General features: G+C 43.9%; 1 protein-coding gene across 8 annotated transcripts in view; it reads left to right on the top strand.

Moving 5' to 3' along the window:
- SBF2 (SET binding factor 2) overlaps nt 1-22,287 on the top strand; it is a 474,020-nt gene that overhangs the window by 357,821 nt on the left and 93,912 nt on the right. For all 8 annotated transcript variants that reach the window (XM_029059546.2, XM_029059545.2, XM_039911379.1 and 5 more), the window contains exon 17: nt 14,888-14,956. In XM_029059546.2, the coding sequence (XP_028915379.1) occupies nt 14,888-14,956 (69 nt within the window). The remainder of the gene's footprint in view (nt 1-14,887; nt 14,957-22,287) is intronic.

The raw sequence follows: 22,287 nt of genomic DNA, 5'->3' as shown, positions 1-22,287 counted from the left end.
CTCTGTATGTTTGAAGTTAGTTACATTCTCTTCTCTAGGCTAAACAATCCCAATTCTTTATAGGAGTTTATTTTCCAACCTGTATTCACTTTTGTTGTTCTTTTCTGAACCCTCTTTAGTTTAATTATATCTTTTTTGTCTTCATCAGTGGTATTTACTGAATACCTACTTAGCGTAAAACCCGGTATTAAGTATTTGTGAGCGTACAACAGAAATAAGACACACAGTCACTGCCCTCCGGGAACTTAGAATCCTTTTTAAAAGTAAAACCAAAATTGGACATAGTCTAATAATTGTCAGACGGGCGAGGAGGAATTCAGTGAAAGGATTAATTCCTAACTCTTGTTTATGAAGCACACATACCATCGTTTTTGGCTTTTTTTAACAATACCTTTGACTTGCTGATTCAGAGTCAGCGTTTCGTTAATTATGGTCGTAAGACCTTTTTATGCTGTACTTTTGCTACCCAATCTTTCCCCAACTCGTATTTGTGATTTGGGGTGGAGGGGAACATAACCTTGCTCTTGTCTTAATAATGTGGTATCTATAAAGCAGTTACTATGCACTAAGCCCTTTACCCTTTACTGTGGTGGATACAGTATTTGCAGATCGGACCCAAGCCCTGTCCCACAGTTTAGACTGTGAGCCCGTCAGTGGGTGGGCAAGGATTGTCTCTCTCTGTTGCTGAATTGTACATTCCAAGCGCTTAGTACAGTGCTCTGCACATAGTAAGCGCTCGGTAAATACTATTGAATGAATTGAATGGGGCTCACAGTCTGAGGGAGATAAGGAGACTGGGGTACAGAGAAGAGACTTGCCCAAAGTCACACAGCAGGCGAGTGGCGGAGCCGACAGATCCCAGGTCTTCTGACTTCCAGATATGTGCTCCTTCCACTAGGCTACACGGCTTCTCCAGAGGTCAAGACCAACAGCCCTAAATGTTTTTTTCAATTATCAAGTATTCTATTCTTGAGCTAGGTCACACTGCTTCTCTTTCATCCAGCTTTCTTAGGAAGATTTTGGATGAACATGAAGAACTTCCTAACTCTCAGGGTGATGAAGTGCGGGACTAGGCTTTCAAAGGAGGTTGTGGAATCTCCAGTTGGGAAAACTATTTCAGAAAAGCATCTGGCCTGAATGATTTAGTGATTCACCTTCTGAGGTGACCACTAGACCAGTTGAAGTCACTTCCCCGTGGATGTCACTTCCCCGTGTGTGAACCAAGGCAACAGCTACCCTGAACCAAACCTGCGGGATCAAAGTCATCTAGAGGGCAATTGCTCTGGCAACAAAATCCCCACAGAGGACCCAGGGGTGGGAGCTAAACAGGTTGAGACATGGGAGGCCCACCCGTCGCCAACCTCTCACCGACATCCCACCTGTGGCCCGTAGCATCCTCCCTCTTCATATCCTCCACCCAGTGACTCTTCCCCCATCCTCAAAGTCTTGTTATAGGCCCATCTCCTCCAAGAAGCCTTCCCTGACTAAGCCCTCCTTGCCTCTTCTTCCACTTCCTTCTGCATCACCCTGATTTGCTCCCTTTATTCATCCCCCCTTCCAGCCCCACAGCACTTAAACACTTATCCACCATTTTATTTATTTATTTAGATTGATGTCCGTCTCCCCCTCTAGACTGTTAGCTTATTGTGGGCAGGGTATGTGTCTGTCATATTATTATATTGTACTCTCCAGGCGCTTAATACAATGATCTGCGCACAGCAAGCACTCAATAAATATGATGCAGTGACACCCAGAAAAGTTCACGAGCAACAGCTGTTGAGCCGACAGGGTCAGAAGCGTGTAGGATAACCAAGAAGCCGCCGACTGAGGCACTTTCCCACAGACCTGCTCTAATGGTGAAACTGGGAGGCCTGGCAGCCAGGGGCTGGAAACCTATTCCAGAGAGCTTCCAGCACTGGGAGCCGACGGCGGAAGAGTCAGCAGCAGTAAGCCAAGCGGTAGCTCGCTGTGGCCCCTCTCAGAGTCGCACCTGGAGAGTTTCCAGTACTCTACCAGTCTTGACTGTGGGAGGGAGAATCAAGCCGAAGCATATCCATTCCATTCCTCGTTTGGGCCAGCGGCTAGCGAGTGGAAGGCAATCTGCTACAAGGGAAAACTCCCCCGTGCTGGGCAGCAGCGGCACGGAAGCGAGTCAAGGGCAGAGACTCGAGTTTATTGTGTGGAAGGAGGCAGTAGTAAACGACTTCCGAATTTTTACCAAGAAAAATCTATGGATACACTATGGGGCGATTGCAGATGGAGGTGGGGCGTTCTGGGAGGGATGTGACCATGGCGTTGCTATGGGTCGGAGTCGACGCGACAGCATAAGACAAGACAGCTCACTATGGGCAGGGAACATGTCTGTCTGTTGTTGCGTTCATTCATTTGATCGTGTTTATCAAGCGCTTACTGTGCGCAGAACACTGTACTGAGCCTTGGGAAAGTACAATACAATAATAATAATAACAATGGTATTTATTAAGCGCTTACTATGTGCAGAGCACTGTTCTAAGCGCTGGAGTAGATACAGGCTAATCAGGTTGTCCCACATGTGGCTCACAGTTAATCCCCATTTTACAGATGAGGTAACTGAGGCACAGAGAAGTTAAGTGACTTGCCCACAGTCACATAGCTGACAAATAAACATTCCTTGCCCACAGTGAGCTCACAGTCTGGAAGAGGGGAGACAGACATCAATACAAATAAATAAAATGCCAGATATATACATAAGTGCTATGGGGCTGGGAGGTGAGGATGAATAAAGGAAGCAAGTCAGGGTGATGCAGAAGGGAGTGGGAAGTGAGGAAAAGTGGAGTTTAGTCTGGGAAGGTCCATTGGAGGAGATGAGCCTTCAATAAGGCTTTGAACAGGGGGAGAGTAACTGTACTTTCCCAAGCGCTTAGTACAGTGATTTGCACTGTAAGCACTCAGTAAGTACCACTGAATGAGTGAATGAATAGTGTGACCTTGGGCAAGTCACTTAACCTCTCCGTCTCTCAGTTCCCTCATCTGTAAAATGGGGATTAAGACTGTGAACCCCATGTGGGACAGGGACTTTGGCCAAACTGATTAGCTCGTATCTACACCGGCACTCAATACAGTGCCTGGCATGAAGTAAGCCTTTAACAAATCCCATTAAAAGACAAAAGAAAAAAATAAGAGGCATCTGAACATCGAGTCATTGGAGACGCTGGAAGATATTGAAAACGAAATCTTTTTAGCCCAGCAGGACTAGTCACAAATGAATTATTTTAGTTGCCTCTCCATTTAAGGGTCCACCAAAAGTAGATTGACTTATTGCAAGCAGAATTGAACTATAAGGAGTTTCTGACCAGGAGGAGGAAAACAAGAAATATTGAACAAGATGGGGGAAGCTGCAAAAGCGGGGCAGGCAGTGATAGTTGGAGACATCAAATGTTGACACAATTCATCAAGATGAGAAATGGAGGAAAGGTGTTCAGACAGAAGAAATAGCAAAACAACTAGTTCTCAAAAGCCACAGTGAAGTAGATACTGGTTTTAATTTGGAGTTCTGGGCAGGCAGTGGTGCAGGAAGTTCAGGAGGGAGAGCCTCTCAGCAGCAGTGATCACAACACAATTAATCCAAATGTTTTTCTAGGGAAGAAATGCCAAAAGGAGTCAGCTCACGAATGTTAAATTTTATAAAGGGAAACTATGATAAAATGCACACTTAGTTAAGAAAAAATTGTGAAAGAGCAGCTTAATAAGCAACTGTCACACAGGGAAGCCTGAAGAGTCTAGAAGACAACGCAATCAAGAAAAGCAGACAGAATAGCTAGCAGGCAAAATAAAAGAGCTTATTTGAGAGAAAAAACCTATTCGTTTGCATATAGAAAGCTCACTCAACTGCGGAGAACAGGAGACCCTATAGAAAATGGCCAGTCCACTGCAGGAAATTAGGTTAACCCGAAGAGGTTATGAAGAGTGCCTTGTAAAGGATGCTAAATCTAATAAAATATTTTTAAGATATGCCAAGAGAAGAAAGCCAGTTTCAGACTCCGAGGGAGCAAATTTATGAAAAGGTATATTCGTGGATGAAAAAGAGATTTAACTGAACATTCACAGTTTGGAGGATTGCAAGATCATCATTGTAACCCTGTAACAACAATAATAACAATAAATGTGATATTTCTTAAGCGCTGCACTGTACTAAGCGCTGGGGTATATACAGGATCATCAGGTCCCACATGGGACTTACACCTAAGAAGGGGCAAGAACAGGTGTCAAATCCCCATTTTACAGATGAGGCACAGAGAAGTTGACTTGTTCAAGATCACTCAGCAGGTGCATGGCGGAGCTGGGGTTGGAACCCAGATCCTCTCACTTCCAGGTCTGTGCTCTTTCCTCTTGGCCACCCTCCAACTTATCTGCACTGTGACCTTGGGCAAGTCACTTTACTTCTCTTTGCCTCAGTTATCTCATCTGTAAAAAGGGGATTGAGACTATGAGACCCACGTGGGACAGGGACTGTGTCCAACCCGATTTGCTTATATCCACCCCAGCGCTTAGTACAGTGCCTGGAACATAGTACGCGCTTAACAAATATTGTAATTATTGTTATTTTTATCATTCTTTGCTCTTGGTTGCATATCTTAAGTGATTGCTGGGTGCTAACCACCAGGGAAGATACAAAGTTATTGGATCTGACACAGTACCTGCATCACACACTGCTCTACAGAGAAGCACCGTAGCTCAGTGGAAAGAGCCCGGGCTTGGGAGTCAGAGGTTATGGGTTCTAATCCTGACTCCACTTGCCAGCTGTTTGACTTTGGGCAAGTCATTTAACTTCTCTGTGCCTCAGTTACCTCATATGTTAAATGGGGATTCAAACCTGTGAGCCCCACATGGGACAACTTGATCATCTTGTATCCCCCCAGTGCTTAGAACAGTGCTTTGCACATAGTGCTTAACAAATGCCGCCATTATTATTATTATTATCTGTTTTATTTCCATTTTATAGATGATGAAACTGAGGCCCAGAGAGGTTGAGAGACTTTCCCACTAGCTGGGACTAGAATCCAGTTCTCCTGGCTCCAGGTTCCTTCGTTTGTAATAGACAGGATTTTCTAAATGGGAAATCATTCCTCATTAATATGATGAAGGTGGTTTTTTTTTGAAAGAACAAGCCAAAGGGTTTATGGGAATCGGCAGTCATAATATATTTAGATTTTCAAAGGAACTATGGCAAACTTCCTCAATAGAGACTAAAAACCACTGTGTAATTGTGGGAGATTTTATCATGGTTAAAAATTGAAAATAAGCCTACAGATAAACGACCAGGTTTCCGGATGGAGGCATGTAAATAGGTTGGTTCCTCGGGGATCCTACTAGAATCCAATTTAGATAACATTTGCAAAAGATGTTAGCAGGAGTCCTAAAGAGTCTTGCCCCACATATTCCCCATTCCCAAGCAAGACCGATGATGTTTGAGCTCTGGCCCAGACCAGCTGTAAATTACCCGACAGCAAGCGACACCCTCCATCTGACTAGAGCGCGGTTTATTGCCCGTTTGTACCCCCACAGACTCTGGTCCTTCCTCCAGCAGAGCATCCCTCTCTGCTGACAGACCCAAAGGCCAAGACAGTGGAGATTTCAGGATCCCCAAAGCAAAAATCTGCTGGATCACATTTCAGCTCACATCTTTGACACCTCTCTCTCATTCAACCCACCTTTTCAATCCGTCACTAAATCCTGTCAGTCCCACCTTCACAGCATCGCTAAACTCTGCCCTTTCCTCTCCATCAAAACTGCAGTCACTCATCCTGTCCCACCTGGATTACTGCATCATCTCCTTGCTGACCTCCCAGCCTCCTGTGTCTCCCCACTCCAGTCCATACTCCACTCTTCTGCTGGGATCATTTTTCTACAAAAACATTCGAGACCTGTCTCCCCACTCCTGAAAAAACTCCCGCGGTTGCCCATCCACCTCTGCATCGAACAGAAACTCCTCACCATTAGCTTTTAAGCACTCAGGCATCTTCACTCCTCCTACCTCACGTCGCTACTCTCCTACTACAACCCAGCCCACACATTTCGCTCCTCGAATACTAACTGTCTCACTGTGCCCCTGTCTCATCTATCTCGCTGCCGATCCCTTACTCTCTCTCCTTAGATCTGACAGACAGTGTCTCTCCCCCCTCCTTCAAAGCCTTATTGAAGGCACATCTCCAAGAGGCCTTCCCTGATCATGCCCCTTTTCCTCTTCCCCCACTTCCTTCTGCATGGCTCTGACTGGCTTCATGTGTTTATCCCCCCTCCCAGCCCCACAGCACTTATGTACATGGCTATGATTTATTTATTTATATTAACGTCTGTCTCAGACTGTGAGTTCGTTGCGAGCAGGGAATATGTCTGTTTGTTTTGTATTCTACTCTCCCAAGTACAATACTTGTACAGTGCTTCCTACTAAGTACAGTGACACGTATTAAGCACTTAACAAATGCCATCGTTATTATCGCCCACCTGCATCCCCCAGGATTTGCTGTTAAATTTTTTTTCTTGCCCCACCTCCACTTTCTTATGGTATTTGTTAAGCGCTTACTATGTCCCAGGCACTGTTCTAAGCTCTGGGGTAGATACAGGTTGGACACAGTCCATGCCCCATATGGGGCTCACATTCTTAATTCCCATTTCTCAGATGAGGTAACTGAGGCACAGAGAAGTGAAGTGTCTTGCCCAAGGTCAGCCAGCAGTCAAGTGGCAGAGCCAGGATTAGAACCCTGGTCCCCCGGACTCCAGGCCTAGGCTCTATCCAGTGGGCCACGCTGCTTCACTCTCAGGTCCCAGTCCGCCCCTAGTATATTAAGGCTATGGATGATGGAGTGATTATCTTGGAAATGATCAATAAATAGTAGCATTGGTAATAATATACTCTTCAGTACGTAGATTAAAAGGATTACTGTAATCATTCTGCAATTTTAGGAAGAAAAGTTAAAAACAAACTGTTCAGGAAAGGTCAGATTAGCATGTGCGCTTGAATGTTCAAGTTCTTGCAAGTCCCGTTAATTGCCTGGTATGTTTGAGGCAAAATGCTACTTTACCGCAAAAAAAAAAAAAGGAATTCAAAAATGTATGTTTATGAACTGATCCCTTAATAGATAACGTCTGGATTAAACCGGAATGTTGCTGCTCTTTCAATCCCCTGCCCATTCTTTTTAAGAAATTTTCCATTGTTCCCTAATTTAATTAAATAGGATGTCTGTAGAGTGGGTTACCAAGGACTCTATATTTATATTTTGCAATCAGGGTTTGACTGGACTACAGGATTTAAACATGCACTACTATGTGTAAACATCTTGTAAAGATAATAAATAGCATCTTACAATAAATAACTCTCGGTCAGAATATTTTATTACTAATGATTTTCCTATGCCCTCATAGTTAGTGGTGAAATTCCCCACTGTTTAATTTTTGAAATTTGTTAACGACTTTTCTAAACGATTGTTGGGGATTTTCTATCACAGCTGGTGTAGTTTAAGGTTTGGCCAGAGACGCTACGATTGAAGCCCTGCTGTGAAATAAAAGTCCAAAGCATCTTGGCATCCTAACCATTTCCTTGGGAAAAGATTACAGACCGAGTATGTTGAACTTTATTGCCACAGGCTTCATGACAGAATTCAGAAGCATGCATGGCATTTCTTTTAAAGAAACTCAGATGTGCTGAGACCCAGGGGATGGCATTCCTGGATTCTTCAGTGTCTTAAGCAGAAAAAAAATGAAACTAAGCAGCTTGGCCTCGTGGATAGAGCATGGGTCTTGGGAGTCGGAAGGACCTGGGTTCTAATCCCGGCTCCGCCACTTGCTTGCTGCTGTGGGACCTTGGGCAAGTCTCTGTGCCTGAGTTCCCTCATCTGTAAAATGAGGATTAAGAATGTGAGTCCCATGTGGGGGAGAGCCTATGTCCAACCTGATTAGTTTGTATCTACCCCAGCGTTTAGTATAGTGCTCTATTCAGAGTAAGTGCTTAACAGATAGAAGCAAATCGAGTTGGACACAGTCCCTGTCCCACATGAGTCCTCCCGCTGTCCTGGAATGCCCTCCCTCCTCACCTCCGCCAAATGAATTCTCTAACCCCTCTTCAAAACCCTACTTAGAGCTCACCTCCTCCAAGAGGCCTTCCCAGACTGAGCTTCCCCTTTTCCCTCTGCTCCCTCTGCTGCCCCTCTACCCTCCCCTTCACCTTTCCTCAGCTAAGCCCCCTTTCCCCCCCACACTTTCCCTCTGCTCCTCCCCCCTCCGTTCCCTCCCAACAGCACTGTGCTCATCCGCTCAATTGAATATATATTTTTATTACCGTATTTATTTTGTTTATGAGATGTATATCACCTTGATTCTATTTATTGCTATTGTTTTAATGAGATGTACATCCCCTTGATTCTATTTATTGTTGTTGTTTTTGTCCGTCTCCCCCGATTAGACTGTAAGCCCGCCAGTGGGCAGGGACTGTCTCTATCTGTTGCCGATTTGTACATTCCAAGCGCTTAGTAAAGTGCTCTGCACATAGTAAGCGCTCAATAAATACTATTGAATGAATGAATGAAATACCATACAACAAATAAAACTCCTATATACGGTATTTACAAAATCTCAGGATAATTTTATGCAAATGGGGAAAATGATTGAATGGTTGTGCCACTGATAGTTAAGGAATTTTGTTTGCTTCCTAAATAATTAGGGCCCCTTACTAAATGAAAATCAAATCTGGACACTGTCAGGACAAATCCATTTCTAAATGGAGACATTCATCCATATCTCTCTTTGATTTCTTGTAATTGTCATCAGATCTTTTTTTACAAATCACAGTGCAGCTGTGACAACCATAGTGAATGCTTGAAATTCTCCTTTAGTAGAAAAACAGCATGGCTTAGTGGGTAGAGTCGGGCTTGGGAGTCAGGAGAACCTAGATTCTAATCCTGCCTCCGCCACATGTCTGCTGACCTTGGGCAAGTCACTTCACTTTTCTGTGCCTCAGATGAGATATGGACTGTGTCCAACCTAATTAGCTTGTATCTACCCAGCGCTCTGTACAGTGCCTGATACATAATAAGCGCTTAACAAATACCATTAAAAAAGAGTAGGAAAACAATAAAAGTCTTGTTTTACTTTCAAATCACATTGCATCGAAATGAAAGCTGTCTCAAAATGGCCAAACTGTATTTCTTAAATATATAGTATGCCATTCCTCACTGTACAATTTTGATATTCCCCCGTTTAGACTGTGAGCCCGTCGTTGGGCAGGGATTGTCTCTATCTGTAGCCAGATTGTACATTCCAAGCGCTTAGTACAGTGCTCTGCACATAATAAGAGCTCAATAAATACTACTGAATGAATGAATGAATGATTGAATGCATATTCAATCCTTGGACTACCGGATCATGATCTCCTCCAACTAAGAAAGAAAATGAATCTCATGCTCTTGAATTATACTCAAAAAATCTGAATCCAAAAGGTGAACAGTTCTTTTTATCATTTTATAATTTTAATATAGGAGATTTTATTCATGAGACTCTAGGAAAATTAAACTTTAGTTACATGATTAAATCAGCCCAAAAGTAATGAAGATAGAACAGTATTAAGCTTTTATGGAAACTCCCTAACCTGGAATTTGAAATGAGATATCCAGTGAATCCCATTACAGTCACGTTTTATTGTCTGGATTTTGGGTTGAAGTTTCCCATTTGGGGAACCTACAGCTTCGTAGAGATGTTAGGCCCCCTAGGAGGAAAGATGAGGAGAATGCACATCCTCCCTCCTTCAATTCTGCCAGACAATTGCTCTCCCCCACTTCAAAACCTTACTGAAGGCCCATCTCCTCCAAGAGACTTTTCCAGACTAAGCCCCACTTTTCCTCATCTCCCACTCCCTTCTGCATCTCCCTGACTTGCTCCCTTGGCTCTTCCCCTCCCCTCCCCGCCCCACAGCACTTATGTCTATATCTGCCATTTTATTTATTTATATTGATGTCTGTTTATTTGTATTGATGTCTGTCTCCCCCCTCTAGACTGTCAGCTCATTGTGGGCAGGGATTGTCATTATTTGGTATTTGGTTAAGCGCTTACTATGTGCAGAGCACTGTTCTAAGCGCTGGGTAGATACAGGGTAATCAGGTTGTCCCACGGGAGGCTCACAGTTAATCCCCATTTTACAGATGAGGTAACTGAGGCACAGAGAAGTGAAATGACTTGCCCACAGTCACACAGCTGGCAAGTGGCAGAGCTGGGAATCGAACCCATGACCTCTGACTCCCAAGCCCGGGCTCTTTCCACTGAGCCATGCTGCTTCTCTTTGTTGCTGTATTGCACTTTCCCAAGTGCTTAGTACAGTGCTCTGCACACAGTAAGCGCTCAGTAAATAAGAATGAATGGATGAATGAATCGCTAAGAAAACCATTTCCACGGTTTGTGTCTGTGTGACTCTCGTGTACTTAAATTCCTTGGGAATTTTTTTTTTCCATCTTGGTCAAAGTAGGTTTGGAGGACCAAAGAAAGTAATTCTCGACAGGAAACCTTTCAATTGCTGTCCAAAATGAGAGGAAAAAACATCAGGCCTGCAGTCCCAAAAATGAATAAATGAGATTCCTTAATTTGAGAGTTTGGGGGATTTATTTCTTTTGTTGTTTCTGCATTTTAATTAGTTGCCAGTCCAAAATTGTAAAAATAGCTACAGGTCACCACTCCATTAGCATGAACAAAGGAAACCCCCTTGGCCCCACTCTTTGAATGAGTACTTCTTAGAAGTTCAGCTATTCAAGGAATTTGATGGGCTAAGCATCCTCAATGGCTTTTTAAATGTGAATACTGGAAATGTTTTAGAATTCTGGTTTAAAAAATCTATAATTAGACAGCAGGTTTTTCATGTGTAATTAAAGTCTGGGGCTTTTCCATAAATTTGATTCAGAAGAACGTTGAATATTTTTGGGCATCCGTGCAAATCAGAGCACCGTCTTCCATGCCCCAGGCCTGGAGGGAAGTGGGCTGGCCTCAAAGGAAAACTGACTGAGCAGGAAGAAATTGTAATGAAAATGAATAATAGGATGCACAGCATTACTACAGAATCTTTTGCTCCCGAAGCTCACTTGTATTAAGCATGGGAAAGGCTGCCGAAAGTTGTACGGGTCAGGGTAACCATCTTCACCACTTATCACTTTGTTCCCCGCTAGCTCTTCGCCATTACTCTCTTCCTCTTCTGGGCCAAGCCAAACAAAGGTGTCTCTACTGCTCTCCCTTTCTCAAAAGCAAGATAATTCCATCGTTTTGGTTATTTTTAAAGGATGAAATAGGATTTTGGGGGGGTGGGGAGGGCAGTGGAGAATCTTGGAATAAATCATTGATTCCGTGTGTGGCCCAAAAAGACGACAGAATGCTGGGCATAATCAGAAAAGGGAGAGAAAATGGAACAAATGCATAAGTTCGACTCCTTCGTAAAATGATGATATTTACTCCCAAATGTGACCTGTGTGGTTCAGGTTGCCCTTTCTCGGGAAGATCTTGGTAGACCTGGAATGATCACAGGGCTGGAACAGTCTCTTTATGCAGGTAAACCCAAAAGGTGAGGATGCTTCAGACTGGAAAGGCAGAGAAGGTTCTCTGTGGAAGTTTACAAAATCCTGAAGGACTCTCATAGCACTTAACAAATACCATTATCATTAGTATTACTCTTATCGGTATTATTATTGTTAGTATCGTTGTGAGTAGGGAATGTGTCTGTTATATGGTACTCTCCTAAGTGCTTAGTACAGTGCTCCGCACCCAGTAACCGTTCAGTAAGTACAGTTGACTACTGACAGGGCAGTCATGGAATTATTGACTAAATCCCATGCAGTCAGATTTTCAGTGGGAGTCCCTCTGAAATTGAAAATGAAAAATGCACAACGAAGGAAAGGAAAAACTTTGGCCTAGCAAGCAGTTATAGAATGTGTTACACCAGCAGATAAGCAAGGAGAAAATGGCAGGAGATTCAAGAATGATAAATCAGTGACCAAGATGTACATAATGAATTAAGGATCATTGTTAGAATTGGGTGAGGGAAAACCTAGGGATGTTAAAAAGCTCCCGGAAGTGTAATCAGCTGGATGGTTTTTTAAATTGCAGTTTAGGTGATTATTTGGACTATAAGCTCGTTATGGTCAGGGAACAGAATTCTGTCATATTGTACTCTCCCAAGCACTTAAGTACAGTGCTCTGCACAGAGTGAGCGCTTAATAAATACCATTGTGTTTGATTGTTTGATTGATAGATGGGTAGAGCTTAAAGAGGGAAAAGTTAGGAGTTTTTACATATCCATAATCTAAAGGCTAGAGAACAGATGGAGCAACTCTCACACTATTGAGAAGCAATATGGCCTAGTGGGAAAAACACAAGCCTGGGAGTCAGAGGACTTGGGTTCTAATAGCGTTATCACCACTTGTCTGCTGACCGCGGGCAAGTCATGTAACATGCCTGTGCCTCAGTTATGTCATCTGTAAAATGGGGATTCAATACCTGTTCTCCCTCCTACTTAGAATGTGAGCCGCATGTGGGTCTAGTTAATCTTGTAACTACCTTGGTGCTTGCCACATAGTAAGCACTTAACAAATACTAAAATTACTACTGTGTGGGACAGAGACTCTGTCCAACCTGATTTGCTTGTATCCACCCCAGAGCTTACTACAGTGTCTGGCACATAGTGAGTGCTTAACAAATATCATAGTTGCCATTATTATTAATAGTAAAAGGAAGGCTCATATTCATGGCAAATGTGAAGAATTTAAGGTTCTTTGCATGCACGTACAGTGCACATCTCAAATCACCGGCAGTACTAATAGAGTAATGTTAGAGCTCCGTAAGCTTTCCAATGAAAATAATTTGCAGTAAAAGCAAAAGGCAGAACAAGGATTCTATTTTTCACCTACCCTGAGAATTCAGGCCCTGGTGCTTTACACACCATCAGGATTACTGAGGAATGAATCACGCTGCTTTGTGGGTTCCAGCCCTTATCATATGACTATCTCCACCCACGATCATACACCTGATTCATTCTAGCTTTGCTCTGTGCCAGTAAAGAAAGGAGAGTGAACCAGGTGTGTGGGACGGGCCTCGAGCTTGAGCACCTAGATTTCTACATTCTGGCCAGAGGAAATACTAATAATATTACTAATAATGATAATAATGATTAATTATATTTGTTAAGCACTTACTATGTGCCAAACACTATTCGAAGCACTGGGGTAGGTACAAGTTAATCAGGTTCGACACGGTCCCTGTCCGACCTGGGGCTCACAATCTCAATCCCCATTTTTCAGATGAGGTAATTGAGGCACAGAGAAGTGAAGTGACTTGCCCAAGGTTGCACAGCAAATGTGGCAGAGCCGGGATTAGAACATAAGACCTTCTGACTCTCGGGCCCCTGCTGTATCCATTAGACCGTGCTGCTAATGATCCAGATACATCTGTTTGTTTGCATTGAACCTGTGTGTCTATGATTGCATATCAGTTACAAAGACGCCAGGATATCATCTGATTTTTGGCTAAAGACCCGCTTTGCTTTTAGAGAAAGTACCGGGATTCTCCCTTGTTTTGTGCAAATTATATTTCTTCCCTATCTATTTCCAAGACACTGTATTTTCCCAAGTTTTTGTGAAGAACGTGCTTGCCTTTACCAAAGTAAAATCAGTATCTCCCCAATATAAATGAGAAGCAGCAAGGCCTAGTGGAAAGAACATGGTCCTGGGAGTCAAAAGACCTGAGATCGGAGATCGGAGAAGCAGCGTGGCTCAGTGGAAAGAGCATGGGCTTTGGAGTCAGAGGTCACGGGTTAGAATCCCGGCTCTGCCACCTGTCAGCTGTGTGACTGTGGGCAAGTCACTTCACTTCTCTGTGCCTCAGTTACCTCATCTGCAAAATGGGGATTAAGACTGTGAGCCCCACGTGGGACAACCTGATTCCCCTGTGTCTACCCCAGTGCTTAGAACAGTGCTCTGCACATAGTAGGCACTTAACAAATACAAAAAAAAAAAAATCTAATCCAGCCTCTGCCACTTGCTTGCTCTGTGACCTTGGGCAAGTCACTTCACTTCTCTGGACCTTAGCTTCTTCAGTTGCAAAATGGGGATTCTCCTCCTACTTAGACTGTGATCCCCATTTCGGACAGGTACTGTGTGCCTTGTGATTAACTTGAATCTACTCCAGCGCTGAGAACACTACTTCACGTATAGTAAGTACTTTACCGATACAACAACAACAATAATAATAATAGATTATTAATCCTGCACCTAAGTAATCCATAAAGTGGGTTAGATATTCTGTCTATTTTTTACATTTAGACTTGTGCAGCGTTTTATGTGATTGTATAGAACCTCCTGTTTTTTCTTTGAAATTGCTTCTGTTGTACAAAAAGGTAAGATTTTGTGTTTCCAGTAATTAGAATGTTCTGTGGCAGTTGCAGGTTAAATTGTGGCCAAAAAGGAATTCCCTTTAACAGCTTCCTACATGTCTGAAAAGGAATCATTGCCTGATGCATTATTAAGAAGAATTAGACTTTGCTCTTTGATAGAAATTACATATGCACTGTTGCAAGGACCATTTGTTTTGAAACACATTTCCTAAACAAACTTTAAGGAGCAGCATTTAAGTATGCTCTTACTTTTAGCAATAAGTGAACAAAACAAGATAGCCTGTTGACAACAAAGGTGAATTACTTGAATGAGTTCACAAAACGATGAAGGTGGCTCAGTTCCAAAGAAAGGGGTTGAATGGAACTTCTGGATCATCTAGACGCACCCAACTAGTTACAGTGGGGAATCAATAAACCACAAATCTCTTTTTTCAAAGCCGTGGTTAAATATCAGTTCATTATAACAATGGTATTTTTTTGTTTGCTTTCTCAAAGGATTGTTCAAGTCTAGAAGAATATAACATTGCTGCAGCCCTGCTTCCTTTGACAAGTGCTTTCTATAGGGTAAGTTCTCATTGGCCTCCAAGTAAAACTGATCCTGATTTATGTACTCTATTTATATCCAGGTTGATGAAAGCAACAAGCGGAGCATAGTGGAAAAAGCACAGGGGGGTATCAGAAGACCTGGGTTCTAATCCAGCTCTGTCCTGTGCTTACTGTGTGTCTCAGTTTCCTCATCTTAAAAATGGGGATGAAATCCCCCTTCCTTCTTAGGCCATTAGCCTCACATGGAACGGGGACTGTGTCCAACCTGATTATCTCGTATCTACCCCAGGGCTTAATATAGTGCTTGGCTCATAAAAAACACTTTACAAGCACGAAGAAATATTATCATTATTTTTTTAGGTCCCCAAATCTTGTTTAGACGACATATTAGATCTCTTTTGGGGTGTTGTGATGGGGACGAAAAGTAGGATCTTGAATATTTTAATGTACAGCAATCCATTCTTGTTGTATTTTTTTAAGCAATGAGAGCCGTTATTTTTTAATCTTTTAATCACTTCCATTCAGTCAGCTGATTTTTCTCATCATTTTTCCACCCAAGTTGACACATATTAAACCCTGCTATGTGTTAAGTACGGAGTAGGTTCAAGGCTACAAGGTTAGGCTCAGCCCTTCTCCTGTTGTCCATCTTCTCCCCATATTGCCCGTAAAGAAACAGCCCCTGAGAAGTTGTCACTTAACTTACATAGAAATAGCTGCCTATCATATTCGAAGACACCACTAATGATTAAAATCATCCATGAGTGCATTTGTGACTGAAAAGGCCGCTGTAGAATCCAAAGCATTGTGGGCACATTGTGTTATGTTGGATGTTTGCAGCACTTGGTGATTTTTTTTTTCTTTTGCCTGCCTGTCTCTTATTTCAATTCTTGCTGAAGAAGAGCTGCTCCTTTCTTGCTAGGACTATTCCCTACTAGTCTATTCACGCTACTCGACTCCCGGTTTCCTATAGACATGGATCCAGGCAGCAAGAGTGAAGTTTGCACTGGAGTGGAGAGAGACAGGAGGCAGGGAGGTCAGCAAGGAGGCTGATGCAGTAATCAAGGCGGAATAGGATAAGTGCTTGGATTAACTTGGAGAGGAAAGGGCGGTTTTAGCGATATCACAGAGGTTGAACCCACAGGATTTAGCGATGGCCTGAATATGTGGCTCGAATGAGAGAGAAGAGTCAAAGATATTGTCAAGGATGTGGGCTTGAGAAACAGGAAGGATGGTGGAAATGTCTACAGTGATGGGAAAGTCAGGAGGAGGACAGGGTTTGGGTGGCAACAGAAGGAGTTCTGTTTGGGACATGTTAGGTTTGAGGTGACGACAGGACATCCAAGTAGAGATTTCACGAAGGCAGGAGGAAATGCAAGATTGCAGAGACTTACTCTATGTAGATCGCTTATTTGGAAGACTTGGAAAACATCAAGAGAAGTAAAAGATGTGACCCTTTCTCGTGAGTTGATTGATTTAAAATGGGGTAATGGTTATACTAAAATGGATGTGTTTTCTGCTGCCCGGTTGAGAGCACGTGATTATGAATGATAAACACAAGTGAATAAATAAATACCAAATAAGCAGATAAACAAATGGCTGCTGAGGGACTTAATGGGGTGGCTGAAAGGTTGATATTTTGGAGGTTATTTTAAAGGAAGAAAAGATGTAGTTAGGTGAAGAGGCAAGAGAGTGTGTTTCAGAGGGGATAAAGGAAGAAGGCCCCGGGTCTGTGGTTTTAATAAGAGCTGTGGTAGACATAAAGTTATGAAACTGGACACAGCCCCTTATCTCTGACACAGAGCCAAGAACAAGGGACAGTTTTGATTGCCCTTCTGTTCTCCATCTACACTCACTCCCTTGGTGAACTCATTCGCTCTCACAGCTTCAACTATCATCTCTATGCAGATGATACCCAAATCTACATCTCCTCCCCTGTTCTCTCTCCCTCCCTCCAGGCTCCTATCTCCTCCTGCCTTCAGGACGTCTCCACCTGGATGTCCGCCCACCACCTAAAACTCAGTATGTCCAAGACTGAGCTCCTTATCTTCCCTCCCAAACCCTGTCCTCTCCCTGACTTTCCCATCATTGTGGACAGCACTACCATTCTTCCCATCTCACAAGCCCACAACCTTGGTGTCATCCTTGAGTCCGCTCTCTCATTCACCCCACACATCCAATCCATCACCAAAACCTACCGGTCTCACCTTCACGACATCGCCAAAATCTGCCCTTTCCTCTCCATCCAAACCACTACTTTGTTGGTACGAACTCTCATCATATCCGACTGGATTACTGGATCAGCCTCCTTTCTGATCTCCTATCCTCTTGTCTCTCCCAACCTCAATCTATACTTCACTCTACTGCCTGGATTATCTTTCTACAGAAATGCTCTGGGCATCTCACCCCCCTCCTCAAAAATCTCCAGTAGTTGTCTGTCAACCTCCATATAAAGCAAAAACTCCTCACTTTTGGCTTCAAAGCTTTCCATCCCCTTGCCCCCTCCAACCTCATCTCCCTTCTTTCCTTCTACATCCTTGCCCTCACACTCCATTCCTCTGCCACTCACCTCCTCACTGTGCCCCGTTTTCCCCTGTTCTGCTGGACCCCTGGCCCACGTCCTACCTCTGGCCTGGAATGCCCTCCCTCCTCACATCTGCCAAACTAGCTCTCTTCCCCTCTTCAAAGCCCTACTGAGAGCTCACCTCCTCCAGGAGGCCTTCCCACACTGAACCCCCCTTTTCCTCTGCTCGTCCTCCCCTCCCCATCGCCCCTATTCCCTCCCTCTGCTCTACCCCTTTCCCCTCCCCACAGTACTTGTATATATTTGTACATATTTATTACTCTATTTGATTAATAATGTGTATATATCTATAATTCTGTGTGTCTATTTTGATGGTATTGATGCCTGTCTACTTGTTTTGTTTTGTTGTCTGACTCCCCCTTCTATTCATTTGATAGTATTGATTGAGTGCTTACTAAGTGCAGAGCACTGTACTAAGCGCTTAGAATGTACAGTTCGGCAACAGAGACAATCCTTACCCAATAATGAGCTCACAGTCTAAACGACAGGCTCACCCTTTTTAGACTGTGTGCCCATTGTTGGATAGGGATTGTCTCTATCTGTTGCCAAATTGTACTTTCCAAGCGCTTAGTACAGTGCTCTGCACACAGTAAGCACTCAGTGAATATGATTGATTGAATGAATGAATGATTCACCTGTGAAGGACAAAATGTAGGAGAAGAATGTAGAAAAAGATAAAAGTAGAAATCTGCCAATTAACCTTTGGCTGTGGATGTTTCCTACTGGGGAGTAAACAGGAGCAGTTTTGCCTCCTGGGAGGTTCTGTGCAGAATTAAAAAGTCCCATTTAAGGACATATTCTTCAACGACTTCATGTTCGATTGCTTCATACACTACAAATATCTGCCCGAGTTATACAGTTGGGCATTTTTTGTCATCCAGGATGTGTCAAGATGAGCAGTTATTTTCTCTTCACTCCATATCTGTAAATTTAGTCTTCACGGCCTATAAGCCCTATATGTGCCTCCAGTCCCTTTTTATATGAAAAATGTTAAGGTGGCCTTTGAGCCCACCCCCTGGAGCTGTAGCAGTCTTGCTTCCGAAGGGCTCCTTTGCCCCAGTTGATCACGGCAGCAAGCCAGGCAGCACCGGTCTAATCTATAAACTCCTTCTACATGACTCCATTCTCTACCCTATTGTCCCCTTCTGAGGGCAGAGCACAGTGCTCTGCACACAGTAAGTGCTCAATAAGTGCCACTGATTGGTTGATTGAGGGATTGATCTGGTCAAAGAGAGAGTGGGCAGTTCAGTGAGAACCAGGTTGATCAGTCTGTGACGCTAATTTAGGAATACAGCTGGTCTCGGGAAATAATTGTGTCCCCAGAGAATCCTGGGCCTTTATCCCCTCTCCAGCAGTAATAGTGATGGTATGCATAAAGTGCTTACTATGTATCAAGCACTGTTCTAAGCACTGGGGGAGATACAAGCTAATCAGGTTGGACACAGTCCATGTCCCATGTGGGGTTTACGGCATTAATCCCCATTTTACAGATGAGGTTACTGAGGCACAGAGAAGTGAGCGACTTGCCCAAGGTCATCCAACTGACTAATGGCAGAGCCAGGATTAGAACCCATCACCTTTTGACTCCCACGCCCGTGCTCTTATCCACTACAATGTGCTGCCATGTACAGAGGGGGACGCGCGTTAAAGTCGATTAGGGATTGGGGAAATAGTAGAGTGTGGGTTGCAAGTGATGTGACTTTAGGCTGGTGGGAAGGGACAAGGACCAAAATATCAGGGCTCAGCTATCCATCAGACCACGGGCCCTGCCCCCCCAAGTCATATTATGAGAGAAATAAAGGGGACCTTGGAGGAGCAGTGTTAGATGACCAGCGCTTAGAACAGTGCTTTGCACATAGTAAGCGCTTAACCAATACCATCATTATTATTATTATCACCAGGAGGCAGAAGGTGAATGATGATGATGTTTATGGCATTTGTATGCTATTTGTGCGCTGCGCTTAACAAATACCATTATTATTATGATCATATTACTGATAAGTGCTTACTATGTGCCAAACACTGTTCTAAGCACTGGGGGAGATACAAGGTCATCAGGTTGTCCCACGTGGGGCTCACAGTCTTCATCCCCATTTTACAGATGAGGTAACAGGCAAGTTAAGTGGCTTCCCCAAGGTCACAGCAGACAAGTGGCGGAGCCAAGATTAGAATGCCTGTGAAGGGGACAGACAGAAGGAAGGAGGAGGCAAGGAGGAGCTAAATATGGCCTAGTGGATAGAGCACAGGCTTGGGAGTCAGAGGTCCTGGGTTCTAGTCCTGGCACTGCCACTTGTCTGCTCTGTGACCTAGGGCAAGTCACTTCACTTCTCTGTGCCTCAGTTCCCTCATCTGCAAAATGGGGATGAAGACCTTGAGCCCCCATAAGGGACAGGGAATGCATCCAATCCGATCACCTTGTATCTACCCCAGTGTTTAGAACAGTGCCTGGCACATAGTAAGAGCTTAACAAATATCATTTAAGAAAAAGGAGCCAGACCGAGAGGAACAGAGAAAAGAGAGGAAAGAGAAAAGGACAAAGACGACAGGAAGAAAAGCAGAAGAGAAAGGGAGAGGGGAGGGGCGTGGGGGAAAAGTAGGACAGTGAGGAATGGAGTCGGGAATCAGTAGGATTAGCACAGTGTCGGAGATTACAGTAGGGAACCAAAGGATACGGATGAAACAAACGAGGAGACCTGGAAGGTAGAATTAGGATCAGAAAAGCTCAACTGCTCTGGATTTTCGTGGCTTACAGCTAGCCTAAAATGAAGTCATTAATGAGGAGTTGACTTCCGAAGTCTTTTGGTGACACTTTGGTCTCTCATACAGAAAAACCCTGGCGTTGGCAAATAATACAAATCAGCTCCGCCCCACTGAGACCAGGCTGAAAATATGTTCCTCGAATGGTCTCCAAATGCTCTCGCCCGGATTTGTGCTGAATCATCAATACGGTTGACATTGGGGTTGAAACCGAAGGGTTCTACTTCCTGAGTCACTCATGTACCAGTTTCACATTTCGATGATATGACTCATTTTCACGTACGCAGCTGTGATGCTACGAAGAAGCTATGTAAAAACAGCACATTTTGCTAAGTCGTTTTCCACATTAAAAGTCCGTTCCAGCTTTGCGAAAATCAACTGAGAGAAGCAGTAACGTATTAGGGCCTCAGATTCTGCTCAACGATGCAAGTCAATCAGTGGGCTGAATTGAGTGCGTACCGTGTGTAGAGCACTGTAATGGGGGCCTGGGAGAGTACATAGTAAGCACTCACTAAATACGATTGAATGCATAATAATGTTGGTATTTGTTAAGCGCTTACTATGTGCAGAGCACCGTTCTAAGCACTGGGGTAGATACAGGGTCATCGGGTTGTCCCACGTGAAGCTCACAGTCTTCATCCCCATTTTACAGATGAGGTAACTGAGACAGAGAGAAGTTAAGTGACTTGCCCACAGCTGACAAATGGCAGAGCCGGCATTCGAACCCATGACCTCAGACCCCCAAGCCTGTGCTCTTTCCACTGAACCACACTGCTTCTCTACAGTAGGACAGAGTTAGCAGACACAGATTCCCTGCCCAAAATGAGTTTAGAGGCTAGGGCGGGGGAGACTGGGATTATATCCATCAATCACTAGTATTTATTGAGCGCTGACTGTGTGCAGAGCATTGTACTAAGCCCTTGGGAGAGTACAGCACAATAGAATCGGTAGAAACGTTCCCTGCCCTCAAGGCGCTTACAGTGTAGAGAGGGACGGTGTTTGTATGAGGAACAGTGTGGCTTAGTGGAAGGAGCATAGGCTTGGGAGTCAGAGGTCGTGGGTTTTAATCCCCGTTCTGCTACTTGCCAGCTGTGTGACTTTGGGCAAGTCCCTTCATTTCTCTGTGCCTCAGTTATCTCATCTGTAAAATAGGGATTAAGCCTGTGAACCCCAAATGGGTAACCTGTTTACTGACTTGTACCTCCAACCGATTAGTACAGCGCGTTGCACACAGTAAGCACTCAATAAATACAATTGAATGAATGAATTACTTTGTATCTACCACAGCCTTAGAACAGTGCATGGCACATAGTAAGTGCTTAACCAATACTATCAGTATTATTATTCATTCATTCAATAGTATTTATTGAGTGCTTACTAGGTGCAGAGCACTGTACTAAGCGCTTGGAATGTACAAATCGGCAACAGATAGAGACAGTCCCTGCCGTTTGACGGGCTTACAGGCTAAACGGGGGAGACGGGCAGACGAGAACAGTGGCAATAAATAGAGTCAAGGGGAAGAACATCTCATTAAAACAATGGCAAATAGAATCAGGGTGATGTACATCTCATTAAACAAAATAAATAGGTTGATGAAGATATATACAGTTGAGCGGACGAGTACAGTGCTGAGGGGGTGGGACGGGAGATAACGTATCTTGTGTAAAGGACCAGAAGTATGGGTACCAAAAGCGGAACCAAGGATTGAGGGTGGGGAGTGCAGTGCTTTGCACGCAGTAAGCGCTCAATGAATATGATTGAAAGATTGAAAGGGAGAGGAAGGGAAGGAGAGGAAAGGGAAAAGGTGCAAAAAGGGAAGAAGGAAGAAAAAAGAGAGAAATTACTTGGGGGGAGGGGAAAGGGAAGAGGAGTGGAGAGAAAGAAGAGAGGACAGGATCTCACTCTCCTTTTTGCTGTTTTCCACTGTCACCACCCAGTGGAAAGGCCAAGCAGATAGGGTCCAGACTGGGAGTCAGAAGGACTTGGGTTCTAATCCTGCCTTCACCCTGTG

This window comes from Ornithorhynchus anatinus, chromosome 3 (genome assembly GCF_004115215.2).
Source record: "Ornithorhynchus anatinus isolate Pmale09 chromosome 3, mOrnAna1.pri.v4, whole genome shotgun sequence".
Taxonomy (NCBI): domain Eukaryota; kingdom Metazoa; phylum Chordata; class Mammalia; order Monotremata; family Ornithorhynchidae; genus Ornithorhynchus; species Ornithorhynchus anatinus.
The sequence above is the reverse complement of the archived record's forward strand: the minus strand, read 5'-3'. Positions and strand labels throughout refer to the sequence as shown.